The sequence below is a fragment of the Hemicordylus capensis genome, chromosome 16 (genome assembly GCF_027244095.1).
Source record: "Hemicordylus capensis ecotype Gifberg chromosome 16, rHemCap1.1.pri, whole genome shotgun sequence".
NCBI lineage: Eukaryota > Metazoa > Chordata > Lepidosauria > Squamata > Cordylidae > Hemicordylus > Hemicordylus capensis.
In genome coordinates, this window is record NC_069672.1 from 5,317,069 (window position 1) to 5,333,495 (window position 16,427).

The 16,427-nt window shown below is 48.4% G+C and overlaps 1 protein-coding gene across 3 annotated transcripts; it reads right to left on the reverse strand.

Annotated features, from left to right (window-relative positions):
• Positions 1-205: 205 nt before the first annotated feature.
• Positions 206-13,270, reverse strand: LOC128338567 (arylacetamide deacetylase-like 3). 3 transcript variants are annotated; one of them, XM_053281233.1, is made up of 4 exons: positions 13,105-13,270; positions 8,742-8,964; positions 3,944-4,007; positions 206-988 (listed from the first exon to the last, which is right to left on the reverse strand). In XM_053281233.1, exons 1-4 carry the CDS (start codon positions 13,264-13,266, stop codon positions 217-219), a joined length of 1,221 nt encoding a protein of 406 aa, XP_053137208.1. In that variant the 5' UTR covers positions 13,267-13,270; the 3' UTR covers positions 206-216. The 3 variants fall into 3 exon arrangements, with proteins under 3 accessions (XP_053137208.1, XP_053137209.1, XP_053137210.1); XM_053281234.1 differs by lacking the exon at positions 13,105-13,270 and adding an exon at positions 10,755-10,960; XM_053281235.1 differs by lacking the exon at positions 13,105-13,270 and adding an exon at positions 10,187-10,267.
• Between the last annotated feature and the right edge of the window lie 3,157 nt (positions 13,271-16,427).

A 16,427-nucleotide genomic window follows, 5' to 3' on the forward strand; every position in this document is an offset into this window, starting at 1 on the left:
GGCTAAGGATGTTGAAGGGTGGGAGAACATAGGTGGGCTATGAGTGGACTTCCTTCCACCATATCCATTCCTGCTGCTACTGGGATGTGTGTGTGTGTGTGTGCTAGGGATTGAGCTCTCTGGCACAATTTCATGTACATTCGGCAACTACATTCGTGGACTGTGTTTCAGAACGGAGAAAGAACAGCCTCTGCTGGGGAAAGTGTGGCATTTTCCTTAAATCGCTTTAATAAAGTTTATGATATCCTTTGCCGCACGCTCTGCACATGGCAATGGGATGGGCGCATTGACTGCACACAGGATTCCATGGAATGCATCCGTTACGTGATTCCAAGTCACCGGCACACCATTGTCCTCCAGCCGTTTTTTGTACAACACGGAATCATCTCTAAGGATATCAAATTCACAGCTGAGAATGTATGTCTCGGGCAGCTCCTGCAGAACGGCATCTTCTGCCAAAAGGGCACAACACTGTGGTTCAAAAAGCTGTTCCATGCTTTTGAACAGCTCTTTTGAAAATGGGACAGGCGGGGGTGGCACATAGCCCCTGACCTTCAGCTCATCGGGAATGTGATCTGCATGAATCCATTTCTTGTACTTGGCCTTCACTTCTTCAGGAACGTGGGCACCCTTCAAGATCCCATCAACATCTGCATTTGGTACATTCATATACTGGAGAAGAAATTTAATGGACCGCTTCCTGTACAAGAAGGGAATCGATTGATTCTGTTGATAAGAAGGCAAATTAAAGTCCAGACCCTGGAGGCATGGATAGAAGAGCATCTGGGCTCGAACCTTTGGGAGCTCTGGTTTAGCCACCAAATGCTGGCAAACTAAAGCGGCGAGAGTGGCTCCACTACTGTCACCCGCAACGATAATGCGGTTGAGGTCCACTCCATATTGACTTGCATTCTTCAGAAAGTGTTCTGTGCCCGCTATACCGTCCAGCAGCTGTGCTGGGTATGGATACTCAGGTGCCAAACGCTGACTAGAAGGTGAAGGAGAGTAGAGTAGATTAGATTTCCTCAACCCATCCCCCCCCCCCCCGCAGAGTAAGACAAGGCGGCCATTCACACGAGCAGCCCTACCAATGTAAGGCTGTTCATGGGGAGCACCGGGATCAGTTCCGATCCTGACAGTCTTCACTGGGGTAGTCCAGGTTTTGTGTCCAGGCTCAAAGTAAGATAGGGTGGTGGGAGTGTACTCTTCTAACCCACTGCCTAGTTGTATGAACTGCCTGCAGCCAGAGCGTTCATAGTGTTGGGGGCGGGGGTAATTACTTATATAGCAGAGTATTTCAGGAGCTAACTCACTCCTATTACTGCAGAAATTGACAGGGTCTCAGGGCAACAGCTTGTAAATGATAAGGACAGAGATTAATGTGAGGTTAAACTAATTACTTTATTTAGAAGTCCTTGATGATAGGAAAGGCCTATATCTAACCACATGTTGAGAGAGAGACAAGCATGATGCTTAGAGAGAGAGCTAGAAGCATTCTGGGGGGGAAGAAGCAGAAGCAGCAGAAGAAGAAAAAGAAGGAGGAGGAGGGGGGAGGGGGGAGGAGGGGGAGGAGGAGGAGGATAGAAGTTACCCAGGAAGTTCCTGAGTACACTCTATCAATAGAAACATACAGAAAAGAGAAGAGGATATTGAAGCTGCTCTCACGACCAGGGGAAATCGGGCTAAGGGTGCCTAGCCCGATTTCCCCTGGTCATCTGCTGCCATGGGAGCTGTGTGGCTCCCGGCAGCAAACTGGCAAAACCACCCCTCCCCTTAAATGAGGTTAGCACTCAGGCGGGGCATCCCGGGACTTCCGGGGGCCGCGCGGCCCCCAATCCCCGCTTTCCCTGCCAGCTCCGTGACGGAACCGGCAGCTATGAGCGGCTGCTCATCTATGTGGAGAGTGGGCTAAGCCGGCTCTCCCAACAGACCCAGAAGAAGCTCTTCTCACAGATCATGAGAAGAGCTTCCCTAACTATCTAGCTCTACTCCTAATGCCCCTAGTGGTCATTAGGGTTACTGGTGCAAAAGGACGATGCCATCTGGAGCTGGATCTCCAACACACAGAGCTGGCTGGCAAGAGTACCCGGCAGTGGGGAAATCCCCCAATGTACAGTGCTCCTCACGTGGTGCATTGTGGGGTTTCTGGAGGCTGGGCTTCATTCCCCTAGCCTCCAATGGCCCTACTGCTTGCTGCAGAGTGGGGTGTGTGTGTGTGTGTGCACGCGCGCGAGCGGAGTGGCTGGGGAAAAGCCTCGATCATCTGGGGGGAAAGTAGGACCAATCCTGCCTTTCCCCCACCCTCCCCAGTGCCACACACAGCGGTCATGTGAACAATCTTAACGATTTCCTAGAGCAAACCACAGACGAAGCTGCCCAAGGCAGACCACTGGTCCATCTAGCCTACTTGGAGGGTGGCTCCCCTAAGAGGCAAACTGAGGTGGGTCCCTCAAGTTGTGAACTTTTGGGGCACCAGAGATGCAACAAGATGACTCCACGCCCCACTGTCCTCCTAGTGGCATAGAACATTTGCATACCATCCTCCAGCAAAGTTGCTTCACCACTGGAAGGTGCATGCCAAGGTGCAAGTAGCAAGTGTCGCTGCTTTCGTGGAGGAGGAGAGTGTGGGTGTTTAATTTGTGCATAGGGAAGAAACTAGCTGATGGTCAGGGAGGCTGTTCCTACACATCCCTCTTCATTGCTGTACTTAATTTCTCCTTTTAGTCAAGCTGTCATCAAGTCACAACACTTCTTCTGTCTTTTTCTTTCTTTCTGGGATTTAGATCCCACTTCCCGATTATATTTCAAAGCAGCGTACAGCATTATAAGAGGACGAAACAAATACACCAAACTGAAACCGCATTAAAAGAGGATCACAAAGCAACAGATCAAATGGACCCCAAATTAAAAGCATCATATTAGCTGCCTTGCAGCCACGGAGCCTGCCAAACGGCGGCCTGGGTCCAGCCCCACTTGGCAACCCCCTCCAGTTATGCCTGTGCACATGATGTCACACACATGGGCTCATGGCTCGGGCTCTGGAGGAGCCCAGAGAGAACTCCCCCCTCACACGCCTGGACTGCCAAGAGACCGGGCGAACTCTTTCTTAAAAAATTATAATTTCAGCCTGCGCCAACTGCCCAATGGGATATTTTTCCATTTCTCTCCCTTCAAAGAGGGAGAGAAAGGGGAAAACATCCAATCGAGCAGCCAGCACTGCCTGAAATGACAAGCTGAGAGCTTGCTTGGGCTCTTGGCAGCCTAGGCCATGCCCCCTTTGCGTGTGACGTCCTATCAAGCAGCCAACGCTGCTTGAAATAACCAAGTTCTCCCAGGCTCTCGGCAGCCCAGGTGTGGGAGGGGGGAGTTCACTCTGGGCTCCTCTGGAGCCCGAGCCACAGGGCTCCGGCGGCCCTTTTCATTGGTGGCCCGGGTTCTTTGAACCTGTTTGCACAATAGTGGCTATGCCCCTGCTGCCTTGACTTGGAAGGGGAGAGGAACAGATTAATCAAGGTGCGTTCAGACTATGACTAGAAGCAGACAGGGTGGGAAGCATTCCAGACTCTCTAGGGAGGGAGTGCTGGGGGTATGGGGTTGACACTGAAAAGGCCCTGTCCCTGGGTGCTACCACCAGCTTTTGGTTGGTGGTGTGAGGAGAACTTTCCCCACTGATCTAAACTGAGGTTTATATGGGATATAAACTGAGGTTTATATGGGATGAAGTGGTCCTTAAGATAATCAGGTTCCATGTCATTGTGGGCTTTAAAGGCTAAGCTAGCATTTTAAGCCAGGCTCAGAAGCATATTCATCTAGCAGCAGAACTGCATTGGTCATAATAAACCATAATAAACTTCATCTATCTATCTACCTACCTACCTATCTTTGGTCATCTGCCCCATGTGACTAGGATTCAGTTCCATTCAGTTTCCAAACAAGCACTTACCCAATGCACACAAGTGTGGACTCACTATCTCTTGCAAAATGGCTGCACACTATTTGGTAGGATTCTGAAAAGCAAAAATCCTTCTGTGAATTCATAATTCATCAGTCTGAAGAAACCGCATTCTTCAGAACAGATACAACAGATCATTCATTTGCAACAGTAGTAGTGTAGGGCTGATCACAATTTTCATTTCATGGGAGCTGACTGGAGAAAACCATTTTATAAGCTTAGACCCTTTGCAAGAAGAGGAACTTCAAATTACCACTGCCAAAATCTCACAGTTGAGGAAGGATGTTGGTCCTGATCAGGCATAATGGGGTAAGGGGGGGACAAGCATATTTGGGATGTGAGGGCCAGGGGGCCCCACTGAGGCTCCCCCTCACACCCACTGTGCCATTGCCTACCCCACTCCATTGCACAGTGGTGGCCTTTCTCCCCCGCACCTTCCTTGCCTCCCCTGTGCTGCATTCCTCCACTGCCGTGCTCCCACCATGGAGATTAGGCATGCTGGCTCCTCTCCCCACCTCTTCCTGGCCAGCTGGGGGCCTCTCCAGCCCACAGAGCACTTGCTTTGCACTGGCTGGATGATTGGAGAAAAAGGAAGCATCTTGCCAGTGCGAAGCAATGAAACAACTTTGTTCTATTCATCTTTAGTCAATGGAGGTGCTACCTCTTCTCAGGAGAGGAGAGCTGGTCTTGTGGTAGCAAACATGACTTGTCCCTTTAGCTAAGAAGGGTCTACCCTGGTTGCATATGAAAGGGTGACTAGAAGTGTGAGCACTGTAAGATATTCCCCTCAGGGATGGAGCCACTTTGGAAAGAGCAGAAGTTCCCAAGTTCCCTCCCTGGCATCTTCTCCAAGATAGGGTTGAGAAAGATTCCTGCCTGCAACCTTGGAGAAGCTGCTGCCAGTCTGTGAAGACAATACTGAGCTAGATAGACCCATGGTCTGACTCAGTATATGACACCTTCCTATGTTCCTATGTACCCACTTTCCCATTAAACTGAGTTCTCCACCTGACATCAGCTAAACCAAACATTCCATTCAAAGGTATAACAACCCAACACCCAACCCAACCAGAAGTGCTCCTACCCCTGGGGCCCCCCCAGATCCTCTTTAATCTTTCCTGGGTGGTATGGTTTGTGTTCTCAAGAACCTACATGTTAAAAAATGATGCTGACTTGCATCATGGGGCCTCCGAAGGCCTTTAGGTCCAGGCTCCAAAATTAACTAGGTGCACCTCTGAACCTGACGGCACATCCAAAAGTACCTTGTCTGTAAAAAGGTTCCCCCCAAGACATTCCACAGCTCTAGGAAAGGCACTGATGCTTCTGATTCTCTGTGTTCAAATCAGACCCCGGAGTTTGGATTTCCAACATATCTGAGATTTTTCCTCAAATGGAGTCGACTTGTCAGGAATTCTCCTGGTCCACCCAATTTGCAGCCCCTTCCCATTCCTCCCATCATTTTGCACATTTTGTATTCTCCCTTTACATCACCTTTACATCACATACATATGTGCAACCTGATCAATCCACAGAGGCAAGCAAATTAGTATCAAGATTATTTTTGTCAGATCAATGCACACAATCTCATGCATAAAACACCGCAAGGGGTCCTGACACATGCAATCACATTAATATTGCTTTTTGCAGTGTGTCCTCGGTGTGCATGTGGGGAGGATATCGAACTGAAGGGGTGGAAAACTGGACCACCCTGATGAATGAGTGAGGCAGCTGGGATGGGGCAAGAAAAAATGAGCCCCCCCCCCGAAGGCTTTACCCCCACCCTGATCCACCCTAAACCTGCCACCACTGTATAACAGAGGAATTGGATGCAAGACAAATTGATTGCAGAGAAAGAACCTCTGCAGTAATTTAGAGATTCACAGATTTGCTCTCCAAAGTCCCCCCCAAATTAGCGTGAAAATCTATAGGGTCTTGCTTTACATGGATGACGTGGTTATCTTAACAAGAACATTGGTCAACATGAGAAGAGCTTTGTGCAGGCTGGCTCAATATTGTGAGGAGAAGCTCATAAATCTAAGGTCATGGTGTTTGCAAAAAAAAAAACCCTAAGAGGCATGTATGAAGGGTCAACGAGGAGGCTATTGAGCAAGTTTAGGTGTATAAATATCTGGGAATAGTATTCACTGAGAATGGGTCCTGGACAGCACTTTTGGACCATGTCACAACTAATGCCCAAAAAAGTGCTTCGGCTATTCTAAGGTTCTTCCTCTCCAGAGGTGGTCATCACATCCCTGTGGACGTCAAGGTGTATGAAGCTAAAGTTCTTGTGCAGAGGTTGTATGGCATTGCTATTTGTAGTCCACAATCATTCAAGTCAACGGAGCTGGTTCAATCCAAGTTTGTGCGTTCCTGATTTTCTGTGCCCCATTGTGTATCTAATGTTATTTGCAGCTTGGGGGTGGTCTAATGAGAGTAGAGGCCAAGGTCTGGAGGTATGAATTTAATTTTTGGTGTAAAATTGTGTTTTTCCCCCTAAAGGCCTGGCCCCCCTCGTGCTGGAAGATAGTTTTAAATCTACCTGGGGAAATCGTATTCATGATATGCTAGACAGGTATGGTCTCTCAGTTCAGCTGTTAAGATCTTTGGGTCCTGATAATGCTAAAAGGCTTATCAAGCAGTGTATAGCAGATGTTGAAAAACAGAGTGATCTTGCACAAATTTCTGCAGGTAACTTTTTTGGTAGTTTAACAAATTACCCAAAAACCACACAATGGGGCTATTCTCACGATTGGGGAAAATCGGGCTAGGAATGCTGCAAGCCCAGTGGTTCTCGAGCAGGTAACCTGCTTTGGTAGCTCTCCTCTTAGCCCGGGTTTGCGGAGCAAGCACTCCACAAACCCGGGCTATCTGGTCATGAGTAGCTGCGGCGTGGATCTGCACCACGTCTACTCATGAGGCGACCCACAGAGGGGAGGTGAAAAGCCGCCTCCCAGCTCTGGGGGTCTCAGCAGCATGCCCTGCACGCTCGTGCAGGGCATGCTGGAGCTTGTGGGGACCAATTGGCCCCCGCTCCCTCCAGCCCCCGCCGGTCCCATCATGGAGCCGGAAATCATGTGGGTAGCCGATCCGGCCACCCAGGGCTCCTGAGTGATCGTCTGTGGGGAGAGCAGGCTTAGCCCGCTCTCCCCACAGTTTCACCAAAAGCAGATCTCACTTATCGTGAGACCCGCCTCAATATTTATTTAATTTAGTTACCAAGTCTCAGAGAAGAGCCTTCTCTCTTGCACGATTCAATGCTTTACCATCAACTGTAGTAGAGGGCAGCTATAAGAAAATCCCTATCAATAATCGGATCAGTCCCTGTGGTCAAGGTGTAGAATCAGTGGCTCATGTTTTGCTGTGTTGCTTATTTTCCAGGGATATTCATTCTGAACTGGTTTTTGAACTGAACCCCTTTTTATTGAATATCCCTGGTAGAACAGAGGATGGGCAGGCTCGGACTGCCCCACAGGGCAACAGGGCATATTCCTGGTGCACCCCAGCCGTGGGGCGCCCCTGTGCCCCAACTCCCACCCTTCATTCCCTATTCTGCTCAAAGCTCGGCGCCCCCCCCCCCCATACATTCTGGCGCCCTCTCAGTGCCCCCAGTCTGGCCCTGAGGATGGGTATGTTTCTTTTCTGTTAGCAGATTGCAGTGAATGCGTAACACCGAATGTGGCTAAATTCTGTGCAGAAGCAAGCAAGATTAGATCCAAATTGAGTAAATGGTATTAGAATGATTTGGTTAAATAATATTTTCTTGTATATGTGAAATGAGCTGTATTGTGTTGTTTCTGTTATGGGTCATTGACCACAATAAACATTCATTCATTCAATCAATCAATCATTCATTCATCCAAAACAATTTCACACTGGAGGGAGAAATACAGATGCTGCCAACATTCTCTGCCTTCAAATTCCCTCCTGGATTTTGGAATTCAGAGTTTCCTGGTGTGGTCTCCGACGTGTGTTTCAGCCAGGTTCTCTTTATTTGCCACCCAGAACTTCTCATCTCATTAGGTCTTTGTAACTGTTTTTTCCAGCTAAATGTCATGACCCCAGATCACCATTGCAGGGCAGGACAGATGGAATAAAGCAGGGTAGGAAAATCCTATGAGCCAGACCTTTGTCACCCCCATGCTGTTGGGACCCCACATGCCAGGAGCTGAGACAGGAGAATGGATATTCTCTGCATTCAAATATTTCATGATTTCAGAATTCTGACTGTCCTGGTGTGTGTGTGTGTGTGAAATCCTTTAAAATATTTTCTTAAAAAAAATACAAAGAAAATCCAACTAAATTCCAATTTTCAAGTAAATTGATCAATTGAAAGAGAGCTGGTCTTGTGGTAGCTAGCATGACTTGTCCCCTTAGCTAAGTAGGGTCCACCCTGGTTGCATATGAATGGGAGACTCAGTGTGTTAGCACTGTAAGATATTCCCCTTAGGAGATGGAGCCACTCTGGGAAGAGCATCTAGGTTCCAGGTTCCCTCCCTAGAAGCATCTCCAAGATAGCACTGAGAGAGATTCCTGTCTGCAACCTTGGAGAAGCCGCTGTCAGTCTGTGACGACAATACTAAGCGAGATAGACCAATGGTCTGACTCAGTATATGGCAGCTTCCTAGGTTCCTATAAACTTTGGATTATTATTAAGCTGTCCAACCAAAATTATCACACACACACACACACCGCAACGGTACATTCACATTTCATGTTAGAGAAAACAATGTATAGCGATGTACATCATCAGTAAATTTATCATTTAAAAATTTTTTTTTATAAGACTTACTAATAGTTGCTGCCAAGCCACCTCCTCCAAAGAAGTAGATAATTCCTCTCCTGGGTCCACTAGCTGGACATTTGGGCTGGTAAATTCTCACAGGCACATTGTCAAACTTTGTGTCTATAATATTCAGATTTCTCTTGTTGCACAGCAGTGCAGCAATAACTTCAGCTGTAATTTGGACCAACTTCATTTGGCGGATGATTCCCAGTTTCTCCAAAATAGCCCCCTGTTTTACAAAGAGACGGAAGCAGCAACAAGTAGCAAGAGATCATACAGTGACAGTTACACAGCAGCATCCTGTCTTAGTGAGATGGGAGATATGGGCCATCCAGAATAAAAGTCACAATCTATTTACCAGCTGTGGTCTTTTCAGGGAGCAGATGGGGGTACCAGGCAAACAGCAGTGGCATGAGTCCCTTAGCTAAGACACTCATCCTGCTTCTTTCTTCTCCTGCTCTTCCCATCCACAAATCGGCTTCTTTCCAAAGGCAAGGGCCTCTGGGAGGAAGCCCATCTACCAATGGGAAGGATGGGGAAAGCTACTGCCACCACCAAAAGATTCAATGGCAGAAGCTCCTACTCTTCCCATCTTCCCCATCAGCAAAATGGGGATGGTATTTACGTAGTATTGTCCATTTTTGGCAGCAAGCTCCAGTCAGACTGGAATTTTGTTTAAGAATCCTGTGCATGCTTACAGCCAGCCAGCAGTTCCTTTGTGGTTGGAATATTTAATTGTTGTTTTATGATGTTTTTAATTGTTAATTATTGTTTTATGTTTTATAATTTTTGGTTTAATGATTAATTGATTTTAATGGTGTTTTAATGTAAACTGCCCTGAGCCTTTTGGATGGGCGGTATAAAAGTTTTAATAACAAATAAATAAATAAATAATAAATAAATCACTCCCAGCCACAATGCCGCTGTGCCTGGGGGTGATGAGAGCTGTAGTCCAACCATAGCTGGGGACCCAAAGCTGAGAATCTCTGTTTTAAAGAGAGCGCTTGTGCTCACGGTTTCGATTTTTGCAAATATGCACAGACATCCTTTACTTCTAATAAAATATCTGTAAAAATAAACACAAGCTTATTGTCTTTACCAGTGGTTACAGATGGGGTCAGCTCCCTTAGCAACTGTGTTTGGAGAACTGTTGCAGGGGGGGCATGATGTGGCTAAAATTGGGGCAAATTGAGGGTGGGGCTTGTGAATTAAGGGGCCCCTACCGCTTCCCCCCAAACTGGTGCACTGAATCACACAATATAAATTTCAGTGTACAGAAGTAGTAAGATGTGTTTGCGCTATGCAACTGTAGATAAAAAGGTAACTCTTTCTCCCTACCCTTGGTCCCCTTTGTTCTTTAAAAGAAAGAAAGTCAATTCTGGCATGCATGACATTCTATTTCAAGAAATGCTATTGCTTGAAAGAGAGAGGAAGAGGAGAGCCGTTTCCACCTTTCCAGTGAGCGGGTCATCATCAGCTCCGTTGAACAGGAGAAAAAATCTCAAGCACTCAGCGGCTCTGCTCTGCTCTGTGATTTCTCTCGAGGCCGGAAGAGGAATCTCCTCCCCGCTCTGATGTTTTGAAATTGCAACAAGTTGCGAAGCGGCGGGGAGGAGACAGCCAACCGGACTCGAAGGCTCCTCTCAGCCCGTGTAGGCGATCAGATGCGAAGCATCAGAAGTCAAATTGCTTGCCATGTCTAGGCTGCATGTTCCAGGAAAGGCGCCCAGTGACTCCTTCCCTGAATTTGCGGCTCAGACGGACTTGGATCAGGTCAGCGAGGGGCGACGAGAGCGAAATTCGAGACACTCATCGAGGAGGCTCACCAACTTTAATTGCCCAGAATGGGAAGCGGCGTCAAGAAGAGCTGTAATCTGACACCACCACCCCCCACACACCCCCTCCTCCCCACAAGAATCATTGTGAGCTGGTTGTGAGGCAGGCGGCCACCCTTTCTCCTGCATATAAACTCTACATTTTCACGCTCACGCAAGACACAGAGAAGAGAAGTTCACACACCTTGTTGACCGAGTCAGTGCACGCTTTTAATTAATAATGATGACGCCGCCGAGTAAGTCTGGTTCCACCCGCCGCATCCTTATTGTGCGCCGTCCTCCTGTCCTGCCTGCGCCAGCGCCAGCCCTCTCCACCTCCGCGCCACGGGCACTGCAGTCGAAAGCGAGCCGAGCGGGGAGGACGACACGCTTGCGCAGCGCGACTCGGCACGCCGGCCGAGTGGCGCGTGTGTGCGAGACCCTCTGGCCATAAGTAGTTCCGTAATGGCAAGCACGCACTGTGAGCAGCATGAAACGAGGCGGCCCGCCGCCGCCCCGCCAAGCCAGGCCAGAAAGCAATGGGCGGGGGGTGCTGCCGCCGCGCTCCCTTGACTGCTCTGCTGAGCCGGATGGAGATATTTTTATATTAAAAAAATAGTCCTTTAAAAAAAATTGGGGGCATCGGCGGGGGTCATGGCGGCGCCCCCCACATGACCCGCAAAGATGGCGCCGGGGACACCTGCCCCCCGCCCCCCTATCGTTACGCCTCTGATTCAAGAGCAGCTTCTCAGATGCACGGCTTCTGATGAAGGGCCTTTGGGTTTGGGCACACAAGCGAGGAGGAATGAGGCCTGGACCTCTTGGGTTTCTGTAAATAAGCCCCTGTATTGTAGAGTGTATTAATATTCCCACACCTCTTCTTTTTGTAAATAGCCCTTGCATTATAAATGAATTATAAATTACTAGCTGACCAGCTGCAGAGCCAGGGGCATAGCAAGGTTGGAGTGGGCCCAGAGACAAGATTTTAAAAGGCCCCCCCCCATCAATTTTGGAGGATGAATACCACTGAAGGAAGCCTGGGCAGGGTTTGGGGGCGGGGCTCCCCTCCCCCCCCCTTTCTTTGTAAATAATAGAAATTGGCTCCTTCAGCTTCCCTGCTTGGGCCAGCCTCTTGGCTTCCTCCTCTTGTTTCTCTCTTTGTGTTTCCACTTGGTATGTTTGTGCTTGTGGGCACCCATGGCTGCTCACCCTGCTCAGCTGAGGGCTTGACAGGATGGCCGGTCCAGGATGGGGCATGTTGGCATCTCTGTAGCCTGGCAATTCCATAGCTGTGCAGCTGACAGGAGGGGCGGGGCTGGTTTTCCAGGCGGCTACCAGCGAGAAATGCCAAAAGCATGGAGTAGCCGGGTCCTCAGGTGGGTCTGCGCCACCGCCTCTATGATTGGAGTTTGGAAACTGGCCCTTAATTGCCGTTAGGGATGAGTCTACCTTTGGGCATAACACTTCAGCGGCAAAACTGTGCTTATTGGCGGCAAACCTTGGAGAAAACATCAGGTCCCATTCGGAGTTTGTCAGGGCAAACTGGAGTTTACTTTGAGGCTTAACTGGGGTTTTGAGCATTTGGGCGTACTACAGTTACAAACTCTGGTAGCTTTAACTGCAATTAAACTGTACGTGTGAACCTGGTCTCTGTCTATACGGACAACAGGGTCCTAGCACCGTTTTCTCAGCGCCACTTGCATTCCACGAAGAAACAACACTCACCATAAAAGTACAAATCAGGTTATCTCAGAAAGCATGAGCTGGTCACTAGATGCGGCTGAGAAAATCATGCTAGGTCTCTAATCTCCATACAGAGAGAATGTGGGCTCAGCCAATGGTGGCATCAGGGAGGGGACACCCTGAGGGAGGTACAGAGGGGGCAAATGCATTTCTGGGTGGGTGGGCTGTGTTCCACAAGTTAAGGTTCTGAAGCAGAAATGGGGGGGGCATCTGAGGGGGTAACTATTTTTCTGAAGGGGTGCTTTCCCTCCCTCTGGAGCCACCCTCACCTGAGACTATGTCTGTTAGTGTGCATGGAAAGAGAGTAAAATTGCCCTCAAGTGGAAAGAACTTTTTTTGCTGCCTGGAACTCCCCAGGATCCTGAGGAGTCCTTAGTTTCATCGGAGCTAATAATCGTGGTTTCATTCAAAGTTAATGGTGGCAGGGACCACTCAGCACCTCACCTCCCTCAATCTTGTCTGCCAGCAAGCTTTGGTTCTGGTGAGTTTCCCTTCACCTTGGAATATTCTCCCTCTACTTTAAGAATGTAAGAGCAGCCTTGTTGGATCAGGCCCAAGAAGGCCCATCTAGGCCAGCATCCTCTTTCACACAGTGGCCCACCAGATGCCTTTGAGAAGCCCAGACAAGAGCGGAGGGCTTGCTCTGTCTCTTGCTGTTGCTCCCCTGCAACGAGTATACCTTCTTTTCCCTTCTCCCCACCACAGTAAGCCTGACTGTTATGACAGCATGACCAAATGGAAGGAAAGCCCACATTCTTCCCAATCATACAACAAAAGGATCAAACAAAGTCAAAAGAACTAGGTCAACTTACCATGCGAAGCAAAATATTTGTATTAATGGAAATCACTCGGAGCATGATAGGACTACAGACCCCTGGAGGGATATATGTTCGCTGGATGTCAGTATAAAGTCGCCACATCAGGAAGAGGGCGGAAAGAACCATAAGTGTTAGCAAGGGAAAGAACATATCCATTTCTCCCCCGAGACAGAAAGCAACTGCCTAGTATTGCAATATCACCTCGTTGCCTAATGCTATGGAAATTCCTGTGTTGTGCCATCCCTTACCAGAAACATCCAGTTAGGAGTCTCTGTTATTATGGAATAATTATATGCAGACCTTTCAGTGTGCATGGGAGTCTGGATGTGACCCAAAATTCATATTCAGTTTGCCAAGTTGTTGTCATTTCTAAGTATCAAGCGATGTTTTCTCGCTCACACAGAATTAAGCAGGATGGATTACTTCATCTCCCAGAACTGGGCTCTCCCTCACCTTCCTTGCATCAGTTAATATATTCATGACACACTTATTTGCCTAGCACAGAACTCCAAGTAGATTAACAATCCTCCAATAAAACCACTTTGCTTGCCTCTCCACTGAGAGCTGAATTTCCTGTGGGTTTACCTTTTAGACATCCGTTCATATTTTCCTATTCATTTCCAGAGGTGGATTTTTGCCAAGATGTGAATATATGAATTTAGCATTGGGTGTTCTTTTTTGCTCCAAACAATTATTTTCCTCCCTCCCTCCTTGCTGTTAAGTGTGATATTTTGCTGGCTTGTTCATTTGTTTTTGTTTGTTTGGAGGGAGGCGGGTTCCTAGAAGCCATTTGCAGCCCAGTTCTCCTGCCGTCCTCTTGTAATGGGGGTAGATTTGGAAAGAAGGGGGCGGCGGGGGACTTCTGGGGAGCTTCAGGGGGCGGCCGCTAGCCGAGGGGGACTTAGCTTGAAGGGGGCAGCAGGGACTGGGAGCGATCCTGCCGCCCCATTTATGGATACGAGGAGCCCGCGCCAAGAGGAGATTGAAGCGGGCGGCACCTTGCTGCCCGATTACTACAAAAAATACAGGACTTTAATGGAAGGGGTGAGTAAAGCCCCCCCTGTTTTGAGTGGAACCCCCCACCCGAACCAAAACCACCCTGTGCCCGGACCGGTCTGGAGGCCTTTAGAATGGCCTCTGAACTGGTCTGTGCACATGACTAGCACTCACTGCTTTCCCCCTAAAACACTGATGCCACTTCACTCACACGTTATTGTCTCATTAGCAGCATCTAGGTTCCTTGATATAAGCAGATCAGTAGAGAGGGTAGGACACAAGCCTCTGAAAATGAGAACACTTCTCTATCAAAATGAGAACAAAATGAGAACACTTCTCTATCAACATTAAACTCATTGGGTGACTCTGGGCTAGTCACGTATCTATCAACTGAAACTACCTCACAAGGTTGTTATGAGAACTAACATAATGAGGCGATTCCCATGATCAACGGAAAGCAGGCTAAGGAAGCTTAGCCCGCAGAGTTGATCGTGGGTACCACCGGGCATGAGGGCAAATCCGGTACTCTCAAGGCAGTTACCCCACCTAAAACACCCTCCCCTTAAATGAGGTTAACAGAGCAAGTGCTCTGTTAACCTCATTTTGTTGCTTGTGTGTCACCAACACACGAGTAGATCCCTGACCGGGAGGCTGCAAACAAGAACCCTGATCGGGAGGCTCCTGGAACATGTGGGGGCCGGCTGGCCCCCAATCCCTGGCACCCCTGCCAGCTTCATAAGAAGAGCTGTAACGATGTCCAACACTGCTATAAACAATGTTACGTGCAACTGGAGATAAAAGCCAGAGTTTTAAGCACACCTCCTGGATTTCCTAGCAAAAGACTCCATCCCATAACTTTGCCAGATCTTTCGGTGGTTGCACCCCATTTATGGAATAGCCTCCCCAGGGACGTTCACCTGGCTTTGTCACTTTGTTCTTTTAGGCACCAGATAAAGACCTTTCTGTTCACTAGACCTTCTAAATTTTGGTTTTCAAATCTGATCTGATTTTTCACTCATTCTAAAATGAGTTTTGAAGCTGTTTTGTATCGTACGTTACAAAACAAATGAGCTCAAGCTGTTTTTGTATTGTATGTTACTGTTTTGCATTGTATGTTACAGAGATGAATGTTTGGGGAGATCAGGCCTGCACAACATAAGGCCCGGGGGCCGGATTCGGCCCGCAAGGGCTATTTTACTGGCCCCCGAGTATCCTGCAGCAACACAGACGCTGGAAACTGCCTTATAGCACCATACTGTGCATATTTTCTCATAAATATGTCCCATGGTGTTCCCAGCGAGGCTTACTCCCATGTATGCATGCCTAGGATTGCAGCCTGAAAGCAACAATTTAGGGAAAGGAGAGGACTTGGCATTTGTTTGGGGCTGACGTGCACTCCAGGGACCCCACTGATTGAAGAGGGACAGGACCCACTTTCTGGCCATTATCCTTGCTTAAAACTATGGGTCAATTGACGGGGAATAGATCCACAAGTAGCTAATAATATTTTTAATTTTAATGTAATGTGCTAAAATTGACTTTGGCCCCTGCATGCCAAGTTGTGGATGGTTCTAGGGCATTCACTAGGGCATTTGAGTTGTGCAGCCCTGCATTAGATAGATAGATGATAGATATGTTGTATTTTCTTTTCTTCTTTTTGTCTGTTGTGATTTCATGTGTTCTCATGGGCGTACCATTAATAAGACAAAGGGAGTCTAATGTCTCCTGGCCCACAGCCTCAGAGGGGGCCCCAAGGGGGGTCCGCAAGCAACGGTTGCCCTGGCCCTGCTCTCCAGGAGGCTCCAAGACCGAGCAGCCTGCCCCTGCTCACTGCCGTGTTGCTCGCTCACTCTGTAGTCGCTGCCGCTGCAGAGAGACTGCAGCTCAGGTCACCATTCTGGGGGTGGATCGGTGTGTGTGTGTGTGTGCAAGAACAGGTACACTCCCCATGAGTTTTGATCCCAATCAGCATTTCCTGGACAGCAGCAGAGTCAAGAAAGGGTTAATACTCTCTCTGCTGGTCCCGCCCTCTCCCAGAAGGAGCTTCCTGATTGGTTCTCCTGGGGTCATGTGCTCCTCACCCCACCCCCACCCCTGCTCTGGCATTTTGGACATCCGAGTTGCTGCTGAGTGAGTCGGGATGTGGCAGAAGTTGCCTGTTCAGCTTGTCTCCCCCCAGAAAAGTAAAAACAAGAACCCGCACCCTTACTTAGCCAGTGTGTTTCTCTTCAGAAATAATATCAATTTGTGTGCATGTGATTCGTGTGAATTGCTCGCAGAAAGCAAGAAAGATCTAGAATGGTTAATTTTAAAAATTAAAG

Bases quoted from the DNA above. Each gene is read 5' to 3' on its own strand.
- LOC128338567 (XM_053281233.1), bottom strand. From the start codon at position 13,266: ATGGATATGTTCTTTCCCTTGCTAACACTTATGGTTCTTTCCGCCCTC. The intron at 8,965-13,104 runs GTAAGTTGACCT...TTTGTAAAACAG, and splicing joins CAAATATTTTGCTTCGCATG to GGGGCTATTTTGGAGAAACT. The intron at 989-3,943 runs GTAAGTGCTTGT...TTCACCTTCTAG, and splicing joins TCCACACTTGTGTGCATTGG to TCAGCGTTTGGCACCTGAGT.